This window comes from Lepidothrix coronata, unplaced genomic scaffold, assembly GCF_001604755.1.
Source record: "Lepidothrix coronata isolate B3197 unplaced genomic scaffold, Lepidothrix_coronata-1.0 Scaffold97, whole genome shotgun sequence".
Classification (NCBI taxonomy): domain Eukaryota; kingdom Metazoa; phylum Chordata; class Aves; order Passeriformes; family Pipridae; genus Lepidothrix; species Lepidothrix coronata.
In genome coordinates, this window is record NW_016690277.1 from 749,142 (window position 1) to 763,495 (window position 14,354).

Consider the following 14,354-nt stretch of genomic DNA (forward strand, 5'->3'; position numbering starts at 1 on the left):
GAAGCACTTAGCTCCTTAGAAATGAGAACTTTACCTACAATTGCCTCTGGTTAGAGAGATGTGTCCACCATGGTCAAGGATTTCCTGGCTGGTATCACAGTCAGACACATGCATTATTTGCAGAGCCCTGTGTTAAGGGGCAAGCAGGCATTCTCACCTACTGAAGTCTAAATGTCACAGAGCAGCTATAATTGGACTGACATCTACATTTGCATCCTTGAGTGAAGAAAGAAATATTCAGATACCTGGTCACAGCTGTTGTAACTTCATCATCACTGTTTTGCACCAAAACCCAGAAGAGTTGATTCAGAACTATAGGAAGAAAATTCATAATTACATGGATCTTCTCAATCCTCAGCAAATTCTGTAAGGGACATAAGAAAGAAAATGAGGGACTTCCAATACAGGCAATGAAAGCTGACAACTGCCATGAAGCTTTCCTGCTTTGGCAGGTACAGTGCAGTACATGCACTGGTGTAGCAGTAGGAAAACAGGTCAACTGAGTTGAGAACTTGTTCCCAATGGACTTTGTTTTAAATATGATCATCAACGCTACTGTAGGTGTTGCCCAATTTTCAGAATTCCAGTATTTTTTTCTACCCTGACTTAAGGGCAAAAGAAGAGAAAGGAGAGAAACCCAAATCAATTTTCTTATTTCACTAAGGATAAGTATCTCAGGGCAATAAAAGAAGTTAATTACTATTTTCAAACACATGCATTTCCTATTTTCATGAAAACTCATTTTTTTTTATGCAGCGATCTGATAAACTGAACTTGTGGCTAAAACACTTTTGTTAAAAGCACAGTGGTAAAAAGTAGTATTAACAAGCTAACCTGACTGGACTGACATTATATCATCTTCTCTATTCAAGAAAGATATTGAGCTTTTAATTAAAAAAACCAAAACCCTCCTTTGAATTTCTCCTAAGTTTTTATTTCAGTCACTTCCAAATCATTCCAGAACTTCTAACAAAGGTATTAGTGATTTATAAATAAAAGTAAAATATTTTGGGGAAGATTACTTAGTCTCTGGTTATATTGTATTGTTGATCTCTTGTTGCATACAAGATTGTATTTGTTTTCTTATAAAGATTAATGAAATTAGGTAAACTGCAAACAGCAAATAAAGTGCAGTGCAATTTTGGTAGTTTAGGTAACCAACTTATTGTCTAGAAACTTGTAAAGCTTTTGTGGATTCCTAAACTTTGTCTAATATGCTCAATGGCTTCCCAGAAATTAATTAAGGACTTCATTCTGTAGAGCTATAACCTCTAAATAACACTGATGCTTTGATTTGTGAACATGCCCCTTGATAATTTCTTTACATCAAGACAGTATCTGAAAACAAAGCCACTCCTTTCAGGTCTACCTGCATCTACCAACAAAATCCTTATGGATTTGCCCAGAGAATGACCATGATTTATTGGAATTTATTCTTTATTTATTAAAGCAAAAATCTCTTCCCAAGCAGCTTATACCTGATTAAGGTACACTCAAACAGGAAAATATGAACAATGAAGGAAAGGGGGAAAGCACCTACGTGATGGTAACATCTAAACCCCAAAACAATTATTAAATTTTACAGACTGCTAAAAGGAAATATAAAAAAATGTATATGCATGATGTTTCAGAGTCACAGTTCAGAGATGGAACAGTGTCACATCTACCCTTCAGTTTTCTTGCTTATCTGCCTGTTAATGTTCTGTAAGCATGTTAGAGAGCAAGAACTCTGAATTTCAGCACTCATGAACAGGCAAAGAATCATGGTCTTACTTTTACGTGCTGCTTTTCTAATTTGCTTGTCATACTCCTCCCTTCTCAAAGCTTTTGACCTCTATTGAATACAGGAACATTTTATGCAGCTCTTGCTTATTCGCTTCATCTTTGCAGAAAGGGTATGTTCCTTCTGATTTCAGAACTTGACAGGCAACAAGAACCCTTGATTTATACACACAAAATACCCTGAGCAGTCCTTTGGATAGCATCCAGGTTTTTAGAGGAGGTAAGGATAGAATTTATTTAAGGCAAGAGAGGATTAGCAGGAATATTGCAGCTCTACAGACTATAACTTCTTTTCCCATTCATTCCTAGAGCAACATTACATTATCCTTTAACAGGATCTGAGGTTTGGCATAGGCTGGATTATCAAAGCTGGTGGGGCAGATGCAGCCATGCTCTAAATGAGAACGGATGGGAGGCAGCTCCGTGATCAGAAATGCATCTGTCACATCAAATACATCAAACCAGAGCTGTCACTGACCCACTGCCTCCTGGTGAGCCTGTTTAGAGCTGTGCAGCGATGGATGAGTTGAGAGAAAGCCCTAAATACAGTTGTATGGTGCACTTCATGCTATAGGTTACTTTACCTTACAAGAATAGACAAAGTTTGAGGTAGGAGGCTGAGATAGATCCTTTTCCCTTTCCTGGCACTGATGGAAAAAGTTATTCAGGTATGGATCCTAAAATGATAAACATTCACATTAATGTGTGTTATAGCAAAGATTAGAATTCAGCACCAGAAATTGATTACAGCAATCATCTGTGATACCCATGAACAACACACCCATGCCCCCACCACTGAAGGAAAATCAACTTATTTAGTCCAATCCATTGCCCAGCACAGCTTGCTATATACAAATTGTTTCTAGGTGCTTTGACCACTGTTTTTTCACTGTTGTGAGTGATTACTTTTTTCCTCACAATTTAAGGAATTCCAAAGGCCAGAATCTTTTTTCTTTCTGGTGCTCACAATTTATTTTCTTGCCATTTAAACTGATATTCCGCCATTTTTCTGTTGGTATGACCTTAAGCAATTTTTATTTTTCCTTAAAGTGTGTATTCCATCATTGGCATCTCACCCTTCTACATTGAAATAACCTTTAAATGTTATAGAAACAAATTCATACAAGATTTTAGAACACCTTTCAGACATTCCTTGCCACTTTTTATTTGTAAGCAGATAATAGAGTTAAGAGGAAGGTTGGCTTACCTGAGTATTTACTGTTGATACAACAAGAGTAGAGACTTTGAAAAGTGGTTTCCCATTATCTACCCATTTTACATCACAGCCGATCTGCTATTAAAACAAAACCAAAAATAACATTTTACCACCTATTTCCTACTTATTCAAGTTTGCATTAACTTCTCAGTGCATAGCTTTGCACAAGAGTGTGCATGAACTGTACTGGCTACTGTGCTTTCACAAACACAGAATTACTGCAATACAAACCCATTTTTTAACACAAACCCAATGCTTGTCCCTCATTCAAGGGACCAGATCACTGCCCCACCCTGTCCTCATGACAATAGTAAAACAAACACAAGGAGGCAGAAATAATCCAAGCTGGGCAGGATCAGCGGGAAAATATGATATCACACCACAAAACTGGAGAATGAATCACAATTGTGGATCACATCAGCTGGAGAATAAATGTCATATGGCTTGAGTTTGGGAAGAGAGTTCTTTCTGACCACTCTGATTTACATTTGGGAGAACTTAGGTATAACACTGTAGAATACATAGCTGTAAAATACACTTTTCCCATACACACCTGTGAATCAGCAACATATGCCACTCAGTCCACTGCTACATATATTAGTTCCTAGACTCAGAGATATGCAAGTGAATATTCTAAGACAGATAGCCTATTTACTGTTTACACTTCCCATTAAACGCACATGGAAATCTGATCTCATGTAAAACATGTGAAAATAAATGCTCTGCACCATTTGGATAATAGGGAAGGATGAATTAATACCTTTCCACTAGCTGGTTCTTGAAGGCTCAAGTAATTGGGAGGCAGACTGCTTGCCACTGGCACGTTGTGTTCTTGGGAGGCTAACTGGGCATCTTTCAACAAGGGAAGCCAAGCATATCCCACTGTGCACAAGAACAAACAAACATGACTCTTTGGAAAAAATGAGCTTCTGAAGTTCAAAGGAAGACAATAATATCCAGCCAAAAATTTTGCAATCCTTATTTGAATGTACATCATTTATATTTATAATTGAAAGTAATTCTGCTACAGGTACCTGGTGTTTCCAGAGCCTCTTTCTTTTTGGCATTAGCTTTTGCATTTATGTCACAGGTGACATGATAAAATGAAAACAGAATGTGGTGTTTCTTATGGAGTTGAGTGGGAAGTTCAATTTTCACCTGAAATGTAAAATGTTACACCTCACTTTAGTTTAAAAATTGATTAAACCAGGCATCAGAGATGGGCTAAATGAGTGACATCTCTCTCTACGCAGAGGTCTAAGTACAGCCTGCCTTTGCTGGGTAATGTTTGTCCCATAGTAATAAATGTTCTCTTAAGGAAATTTTTTAGGATGATCATCTATCACTTATACTTTAAACAGTTTTTTTCCACTTTGTCTTGTGGATGAATATTTTCATTTATGGTGAAAGAGTGTAATATGAATAAGGACAGAACTAAAGAGTGATGGACCCTGCTTAGAAGTGACCACCTGCACTCCAGCAGTCATAGATAGCCATCACCATGCTCATATTTTCAGGATGACCATCTGAAAACACAAATGACATCTCTGCTACTCCATCATCATTTCATGGCAAAGACCAAGTAATAAAGGCTGACAAGGAAATAAACTTTTATTTATGATTTCTGCTCAGTCTTAAACCCTGTATCACACCATCCACGAATCCCTACCTACAGGACTTGAGGAATTATTAATCTATTTGAATAAAAATACAAAGTAATCAAAAATGTTACCATGGGAACTAAAAAAAAAAAATGACTCTTTGCCCTTGTGAGCTATGCTGAAGTTTATCCAAGCTAGAGTAAGGGTTAGAAATTGTTGACAAATGCTTCCAGTGTTGAATCAGCTTATGGGTAAGAATCTAATACCATAAACATACATATGAAATGTATGGGCACTCAGACATGGAGATCAAGACAACTTTTTTCTTAACATACTACATTCATTTAAAGACTGCACTTGCTGTACTAGGGACATCTAGGACAGGTGCACATCTCTTCCAGGCAAACGGGCTGAATTCAGCTCTTTGTTCGAGTTGAAAGTAATCTGCCCGAACCAAATGGCTCACCAGCATCACATGAAAGGCACCTTCAGATCTGTTAAACCCCATGACATGTCTTGTAAAGGATTTACAAGGAGTTCAAGATCTTGAAAATGTAATGCTTTAAGTTTCACTCAGTTCCTAAACATGAATCTTACAATTGATACATCACATATAGTTGTACATTAACTGCTGATCTTGGCTCTGCCATTTTATCAAAGTAAATTTTTACTGAAAAGGGAAGTTTTTCCAAGAAAAATTTGGAAAATGCTGGTTATATACACCATGCTGTTTGCCAGTCTTATCACTACATATAAAGCAGTAGTGGAAAACCCAGGACAGACACATAACATTCACAGGCCATCAAACACACTAGTCACTCTAAGGGTGAAATTAAGTTCACCTGCAGAAGGCCTGGGGAATCAATACTTGGTGTTGGCGAAACATAAAGCTGCATGTGTGACTAACATTTGGCAAAGCCCAACATATGAACCCTATTCTATAGCTCTACCCTCAAAAGCACCAGCTAAATGACTTGCTGCAGCCACTACACGTCACTGTACATTCTGTTCAGACCACTGGATCAACAAAAATGCCCCAATGCAGATCTTATATCTCAGTGAGGGATTTGTTCTGACACTTGGCTCTACACTTCATCATAATGTTTACTGTTTCCATTAAATTCAGAGATGCAGCTGGACCCTTAATGCAATCCAGACGTGCATTTTAGAGAGCTGGACTGTTCCTAATTAATTCTACAGCATCTTAACTGTACTCAGAACATCTTACAAAAGGAATGATTCACTGAGTTGATTTAAGAAAAGAAAACAAAATGTGAGACTGCATGTCAATCTACATAACACAGGCCCATGCACACACAAGCAGTTGTAACAGAAGCATTCTTTATAGATATTTTTCTGTCTCATTGGCAAACATGAGGACTGGCAGACATTTAATGAAAGGAAAAGCAGACTGACCTCATCATAGAAATCAGGATTCTGGGAATGATGTAGCACAGAGGTGTAGGCTGATGTTGTAAATAATGATCCACCTGGCTTCCCATAAATGCACTGATAAAAGGAACATGCTTTAATTACATTGTGAAGATACTAGTCTTGGTGTATCTAAATATGCATGCACATTGAAAACAATGTCATGAAAGATTGATCATTACTTTGATCAAATATTAAAAGGAACGTTTTAAGTGATCAAACCTGGACTTTTTATACATACTTCCAGTAAAAGTCCATTGATTCTGTGAAAATTACCCTATGCTCAATTAAGCAATGCAGACTCATTAGACTTCTTCTTTGCTGTTATCAGAGTTTGCTGCAAAAACCTTTACAAAAGCTATTTCATGTTTATGCAGTTCAATACACAATACAGTGCCCTTACTGACTTTTCAGTGTTATTAAAGCTATCCCAGTTAACAATCTCCTTTCTGGCAGAGTCTGTCTGGGGGCTCTTGATTACTGAGTAATGGCAATTTTATTTATTGGTGGGGAAATTAGACCACAACTATACTACACAATAGCTCTTGGGCAATAGCAGAAGTTAAGAATTAAGTCTAAGGGCCTTCTAAGTTTGTGCTTCACTCTTTTCAATCAAGTGTCCTGAGCTCAGTGAGAACTGTATGATATGATAACTCTAGAACAAGCAAGCTGCACTGTAAAAAAAGGTTCATTTTTCTAATATCATCTTCTTTGCCCTCCACCAGTCAGAAAGCTGGCACTGCAAAGTGCCACTGTAAGCTGGAATCACCATGTCAAGCTGGGATATAACAGAACCACAGTACAGATGCAGAGGGATGTACGACAACATTCACTCTTCAACTGTTTCCATCAGTATAGCCCTTATTCCTGGGTTTTATAAGTAATACAGCGTCCTCTGAATATACTCTTGTAGCTCACCTTTAGTGGTTTTGCTCCTTCTTCATCAGAGCTTTTAAATTCAATGCACACTGTTATATTCCTCGCCTGGAAAGACAGGAATGCATTAAAGCTTAGATCAGAAAGGGGATACCCATAAAAACTCAGGCAAACTACAGGGCTGAAATGAGGTCTTTTCAAAATCTAGGATAAACATGCAGATGGTGATCAATATTTACAATGCCTTTAAGTCACAGTGGTGTCACTAGAAATAATATCTCCAGAAGAACTGCCAAAATGCAAGCCAGACCTCAAAATGACTGTGTAGAAGCAGATTATTAAGTGACCAGCACTTACCTATGTCTCGTCCTTAATTATTTTTCAATCACCATGAAAATATAAGTAGTACTCAGGTTTCACTTAAGAACTACAAATATTAGCCAGATTAATTTTATCTGCACACATTATTTCATTAAAATAAAGCCCTTCTGAAAATTGTGAAAAACATATTACCACATGATCTCTCTTTGAATCACTGATACAATTTAAAATTAACCCAGATTCAATTAATTAAAATTGTACTGTGTTTTATGATTGCCAAAACTGAAAAAGTGAAAAGCCAAGTGAGTGAAATCACTATTTCCCCCTCTTTTATAAGTCCTCCTTCATTCTAACAAAAGCTCATGCAGTACCCTACTACCCACTGTTGGCCTGAATTAGTCACATACTGTACCTTGTTGAAGTGTTTTTGGCTATCATACTTGAGGTGTTTTGGATATATGTATATTTGGTTCTTGTACACTCTGTAAGGTCGAGAATATTTTGTTGATTCCTGCACAAACTCCTCAACTTCCACTGTAGGTTGATACTCCTTTATATTATGAAATGGTTTGATTGGAATAAAGGATGAAGTTACACAGTCTTCAAAAGAACAGAAAAGAGAACCATCACATATTATGTTTGTTTTTACAGTCTTACTACTAATAAGTAATATTGATATGAACATGCAAAATCCTGCCTTAACTTGCAAAGAATGAGTAATGATGAGATGCAACAGGTCAAATCATGCCTTAAATTTATATGTTACCTCAGAACAATTGCAATATATCATCCTTAAATGGTTTATCTCACTTGAGTTAAGCAGTACAGCACTGGAAGCCTCTTTTGACAACACAGTATTTGATGACACTTAATGGCACAACAGCCCAACTGGTATATGAACAGTTTCAACAGAATATACTGAAGTGATGCTGCTTCTAATCAATTTTACAGCTCAAGATCTCATTCAAGTTTTTCTGTTATCTAATAACATAGTAAATAAAATGAAGAAACAAGTAGTGCAGAACTAGATTAAATATATGATGCAATTGGGATACCTGAAATCAGATCAAGAAACAGAAGATGAAAATAAGAACCCCACCACTCAGACTGGGAGAGATTGAAAATGGACAGAGAATACTTTCTTTGCCTCTGCCATTAAATCAGTGAGACATTTAACTTCAGGGAGAACTCAAGGGCTGTTTGAGCGAAAGCAGCTGAGAGGGGTCACCAACTTAGGGCTGTCCTGAGCTATTGCTGGGAAAAGCCATTTGACAGCCCTGCATACAGATTCCTTCCTCAAACCCTATTTTACTTCCTTCCATCAAATTTTACTTCCTTCTAAACTAGCACAGGAGGATATTGCCCATTGCAGGATAATGCAGGCACTCTGCAGCCCAAGCAGGCTGGGGAGAAGCAGCTCTGTGCCATCTAGAGTAGCGTGGTTTCTCTTTCCTCTCTTTCATAGACACTGAAAACAGGTACAAAATAAAAAAATGTGTAATTAAATGAAAAAAAAAAAATCAAGAACAATCCTCTGCACACATTTTTCTACTCAACAGGCACTTCTGCCAGATCTGTCTCGAGGCAGCAATTATATACAGAAAGCCTATGAAAATGTCCTGTTTAATTACAATAATTAATTTTAAAGTGGAATCATACTTGGATGTTCCAAAGGAACACAATCAACTGCAATCTCCAAACAGCCAGGTATGGTCTGTATTTTGCTAATCTTCTCTGCTCTGCAAGGACAGAAATGAAAACATTTTAGAAAATTAGAACAATGGAGATGAGACCCATTACAGGAATTGATTTAAAATGAAAACCAGACCCTGATTTAAAATAGAAATATATATTAAACACATTTCACATATATCTATTGGCTATTAAGTTAAAATCAAATGTAACAGCAGAAAAGAAATATGATGTTTTGTGGTTTTTTTTTTTGCTTGTTCTCATTCCTGCCTTCTCTTTGCAAGCAATATTATTTTGTAGAAGAGGAAAAAACTGGTGAACCAATCCTTATAGATTTAACTCACCTACTTTTTCTTTCTAAAATCTGAATCAAATGTTCCCTAAAAGGAATTCAATGAGCACTGGGATGAGAGGAGCCCACAGCAACATGACTTCTGCAAGTGCCATGAAAAGGGAGCAAGATGTATTCCTTGTGCCCAAGAAATTTGAGAAGTGCCCAAACCATGATGCTATACTTCTCTTATTAGGAGATGCTTTAGAGAGACAAACACAGCAGTGGTGACTGCTAAGGGCAGAGAGAATTTCAGTAAAGTTTCCTGACCAGTCAGAAGGCGTGGCAAGTTGTGGGCTTGATCCATTTTCTGTAGCTGACATTCAATCTTTCTGTGATCTTTTTAATACAAATGGAACAGAAGTTATTTAGATTAATTCATTTTTAGGCACATTTAGAGTGGAAGGGACAAGAAGGAATTCATGGTTCAATTCTCATGTCACTTATCCAGCATAAACATAGGCTCTGCTCTAGGATTAACCTGATTTATACCTGTGTGGAAGACTATCCAGCCAAACTGCTGTTCACTGATTTACACACTGTCAAACATTTGGAAATGGTTTTCCTTTCAATGTCCACTCTTCAGTTTGTAATGGAGACTCAAAAAAACAAAAGCAAGGAGTGGGGAAACCTATAAAGAATGTTTTTAACTTCTCTCTCTCCTTTTTTTCTATTTTCTTTGTTTTTTTTTTTTCCCCTGAGATGATGTTCCCTTGTTGGTTACTTCACCTGCAGTAAAGTAGGTTACTTTACTTAAAGTAAGTTACTTCTCCCCTGACAGAAGCTAATTTAAGGAAACACTATCTTTAGCTTATACTAGCGTTTATTAATGTGCCAAATGACGTTTCAGTTTTCCTGGAAAGCCCAACCTAAAGCACCCTTTGGCAGGTAATAGCTTAATGTGAAAAACACTAATTTAAAATAATTTAATATGGCCAGTTTGGCACTCTGTGTTAAATGAAGAAAAAAACCAGTGAAAATTATTCTGCACTGTTTTATGAAGCTTTTATTCTTTTTTAAAGCAAATTAAACATTTTTCCTTACCTTCTGTATTCTGCTATTAGTTTCATCAAATCTTCCATGGAAATCTTATTACTTTCTTGCCTGAATAAAGGTGAGAATCGGGAGTCTCTGTCAACATTTCCCTGATTATCTTTAAACACTGGTCTACAAAGAAAGAAAAGTGACATGTTCATAAGCACTCACCCATATGTTTGAACATTTGAAACTGTCACGTAATCTTTTAACGAGGTTACAACATGAATTCTTACACAAATTCAAGGGCTCCCTGCAGATCTTCACACAAGGAAGCCCTGCTGAGCTGTATGTTTGCAGGAGCACAGACAATTTCAGTTTACTTCCATGTGAAGTCCCAGCCCTGCAAAGGCTTGAGACCTGGTTTGATCTCACGTGATGCAGAGTCCCCACTGACCCCAGTGCAGCGGCACCGCTCACAGCCAGGAGTCGCTGGGGTTTAGTGCTGGCACAGATCACCATCTAGCTCCACATCCACCACTTTTCCCCCCTCTTCTGTAGCTTAGTCTCACTTTGGAAAGCTGGAAGCGCACAGCTCCTCACTGGAGGCAGCTCTCTGCTCCCAACTAGCCCTCCACGGGCCTGGCTGCAAGGCTGCCTTCTCCAGCCCAGAGACCAGCCCCGGCTGAGAGCCAGGACCCTGCACCTGATGGCACCTCACCATCCTTCCCACCCATCAAGGACATGACTCCTCACTTCAACAAAGAGCCTGACTCCTCATTTCTAGGAAACATTTTGAAGAATTCACAACCTCAATAGGTAGCTCTGTCCAAGAAGTTATTATCCAAGGAAAATCATTACAATTTTAAATAAGAGAAATCATAGCAAGCTGTCAAATCCCAACCACCATATCTTACCACACAAAGAAATGCTTTTGCAGAACCAGGTTAGAGACCTCAATGAATGTTCCTATGCATTAATTCTGTCCTGTGCCCTCCAGGAGCAAGACACCAACTCACTGCAGCTTAGCTTTTCTTCACAAAACAGGTTTGTGGAGCACCAACTGAATTTTTGGTGAACCAGCTACAAAGTGCCAAATGAAGTGTTAAAAATCTATAACTGAGAACAATAAATATCAGCTGTTGTGTACACAGGAAAACATTTCCAGATATTTCCATTCCTGCTCATTGACACTTTCAAGATTTAATTAAGACATTCCAGTGCCCTTTGTATATCCCCAAGTATCACACATGCTGGCTGGACCGGATAATGTAACAGCTATCCAAATTAACGAACCTTGGATTCAACTGTAGTATGAAAAAACATTGCTTAACAAAAGTAAAATGTTCTTGACAGTAAGTGCTGTTCTGTGAATCATTTGGCCAATCTTGCTTCCTTAATTTACTTCTCTGTTCCACTGCCAGTGAGAAGAAGAATTGATGCCAGGACAAATTGTTGCCAGATGCAAAATAACAGAGCAAACCTTTGGAAGAGGATTCCAAGTATAAGTATAAATGCAGTGTATCTTAATTGAGAGAAGCACCCCTATTTCATTTCTTTGCAACTGTAGAGAATAATCAACTCTATCAGATTTTTGCCTCCAGCTATTAGAGGGAAATAAGGTCCACACCAACACTCCGTGACAAAGATCTTAAGTTATTAATGAGAAACCAGACCTAATTTCTGGCAGCTACCACTTACTTTACAAATCCTATCAAACTGCTGTCAAAAAAAAAAAAAAGAAAAAAGGAAAGAAAAAAGATAAGCTTTAATAATTATTACAGTATTGGTGACACTATGATGTTTCTTGGACTCAGCACTGCTTCCACCTCCAGACTAACAGAGCGGACCAAAACATTTGGTGAGTGATTTCCGCTGTGCCACTGGGCTCTGCAGTGTGATGCTGAGCAAACCCAGGCTCTGCTGGAGCTTATTAACTAATTCCAGGGCAGGCTCTGACACCAAGCAAACCACTGCTCAGCACAGCAGGGTGTAGGGGCACTCACCAAGGAAGAGCTGAGGATGTTAGTGTAAAAGGGAAAAAAAGCTGGAAGTAGCTCAGTCTGGATCGGTGGTACTGAGCACTGCCTTTCAGAAGGCTCAAGGACACAATTTCATGATCTTTAAGGTCTCTTCTGATCAAAACCATTCCACAATCATCCACTCCTTCTTTCTGGCCCCACTGGTTTGGAGTCAGAAGGGCTTAACAGTCTTATGCCTACAACCATTGCTCTTCATCATCAGTGCTCCCTGGGTATCATATGCTTTACCTCTAGAACTGCTCCTCATCAGTTCAGCAGCATGCTCCAGCCTAAATAATGCACCCAGGACAAAATGAAACCACTACAAAACAGGGAAGTATTTCCATCTCTCCAACTTGCACACAATACTCCATTTATGTAAAGTTCTTGCTACTATATGAGCAACTTAGATGTCCATGGAAAACAACATAACCCTCCTTAAAAAGCTGTATTTTATGCACTCAGAGAAGAGTTAGATGACCTTCTGCTGGTCAAACTGTACTGGTGTCTCCATTGCCCGGGTTTGTCAAAACTGAAGAATTGCCAGAGCAGCAAGTACTGAATGTATTACAGCTGCAGCTAAATAACCATAGTCCCATTTTGCTAGATCCTTGCATGTGGAGCAAGAGTGCTCCTTGTCACAGTGAACATACTGAAAGCATTTGAGAATGACAACTGTCACACCAAAAAAAGGAAATGCATTAGAAACTGCTACAGTCCAGGAGTCTGATATTTGTCTAAGAGAGTAACAATGCCTTACTGTCAGGTACTTATTTACTAGAGATATTTTAATAAGAAAAATTTCACACAAATAAAATCTTGGAGAGATTCTAAGGGTGGTAATGTAGGAGAAAACAAATTAATAGATTACACTACAGAAACTGAAACATCATCTCAGTACTTAAAGTGCTTATATGATTCTACTCTTTTGACATTGTTAGCTGATAATCCACAATCCTAAAAATTCTTTGAGCACAGAAAACCAATACGTTGTTCATAATTTAACATCAAAAGAAGTACTTTTGAAGTAGTGGTTTATGGTTTGTGGAAAAATTGCTCACCTCCAGGGTTAGACATTCGGTGTGAGATCTGCAGCTACTGGAAATCAATGCAGCCTCACTGCCTTCAGCTACATCAACCTACACCAGCTGAGAACTGAATCGGCAGCTGCACAAGCTACTGAAGGATTCAAATATTAGGCTCTAAAACATGATGTTTACGAGGGTGGAGAAGGTTTGAAGGAATAAAAGTGTAAAAAATAATCTCAGTGAACGAAGCTTCCCCCCACATCTACAATATGTATCTCAGGTACATATTTGCAAACTTTGGCAGTTCTGGCAGGAATATGAGGCTCTGACACACTGTAATTCTAACACATACTGTAATTATACCTGCAAGAGAACACAGACATCAGATCCCACCAACTCCAGTGAGAAATCAGAGAAGAACCCTGAGTCATACTTTTGAGCAATGCTAACAAACTGGTGCCACATGAGCTAATTAAGAGTTTCAGTCTCATGCACAATACTCAACTGTCAAGATTTTGGCTTGCTGAATGTATACGTAAAAATCACTCTGTGGCCATCTGTAATGCTTTAAAGGAGGGAAAATTTCCACACAAAAACAGGAGTGTGGTTAATGCCAGAATGAACTAGCTGGAAAACACATTTCCAAACCAGGGTTTTGCTATTTATCACAGCCAAACCGTTTTTTCCCCTGTAGTGCGATAGCCTCATGTGGAAACTTCTATTTTCAAGCTGTGAAAATAGAAATAGATTTTATAGGGCCAAATTATACTTTTCTTTTACCAAAGTCAGTTCTGAGTAATGTTAATACACGAGCAGATGTAAATGAGTGCAGAATTTGAATTCTCTCAGTGCACCCTAGTTTGACGGGCATTTACGGTGCTATCCACCTCGTAGGGATAGCAGCAGAACTCCACTCATGTCTGTTAAGTCTTCCCTTAGGCAGAGTAAATGCAGACCTGCAGCTACAGTTCTACAGGCAACTAGGGATTGACACCTGGAGAATCCTATAAAAGGAAAATGCACTTCTTTCAAAATGAGAAGAAAACCTTTCTGTATTTTTTTCTCAGCAAGATTTGCTGA

At 38.2% G+C, this 14,354-nt stretch overlaps 1 protein-coding gene across 10 annotated transcripts in view; it reads right to left on the bottom strand.

Annotated features, from left to right (window-relative positions):
• The window catches only part of DOCK10 (dedicator of cytokinesis 10), a 122,039-nt gene that overhangs the window by 40,975 nt on the left and 66,710 nt on the right, over positions 1-14,354 (bottom strand). For all 10 annotated transcript variants that reach the window (XM_017822405.1, XM_017822404.1, XM_017822410.1 and 7 more), the window contains exons 15-24: positions 10,295-10,417; positions 8,887-8,966; positions 7,640-7,827; positions 6,949-7,014; positions 6,016-6,108; positions 4,033-4,156; positions 3,759-3,880; positions 2,990-3,076; positions 2,367-2,459; positions 246-364 (exon numbers count right to left, since the gene is read on the bottom strand). In XM_017822405.1, coding sequence (XP_017677894.1) covers positions 246-364; positions 2,367-2,459; positions 2,990-3,076; positions 3,759-3,880; positions 4,033-4,156; positions 6,016-6,108; positions 6,949-7,014; positions 7,640-7,827; positions 8,887-8,966; positions 10,295-10,417 — 1,095 coding nt within the window. The remainder of the gene's footprint in view (positions 1-245; positions 365-2,366; positions 2,460-2,989; positions 3,077-3,758; positions 3,881-4,032; positions 4,157-6,015; positions 6,109-6,948; positions 7,015-7,639; positions 7,828-8,886; positions 8,967-10,294; positions 10,418-14,354) is intronic.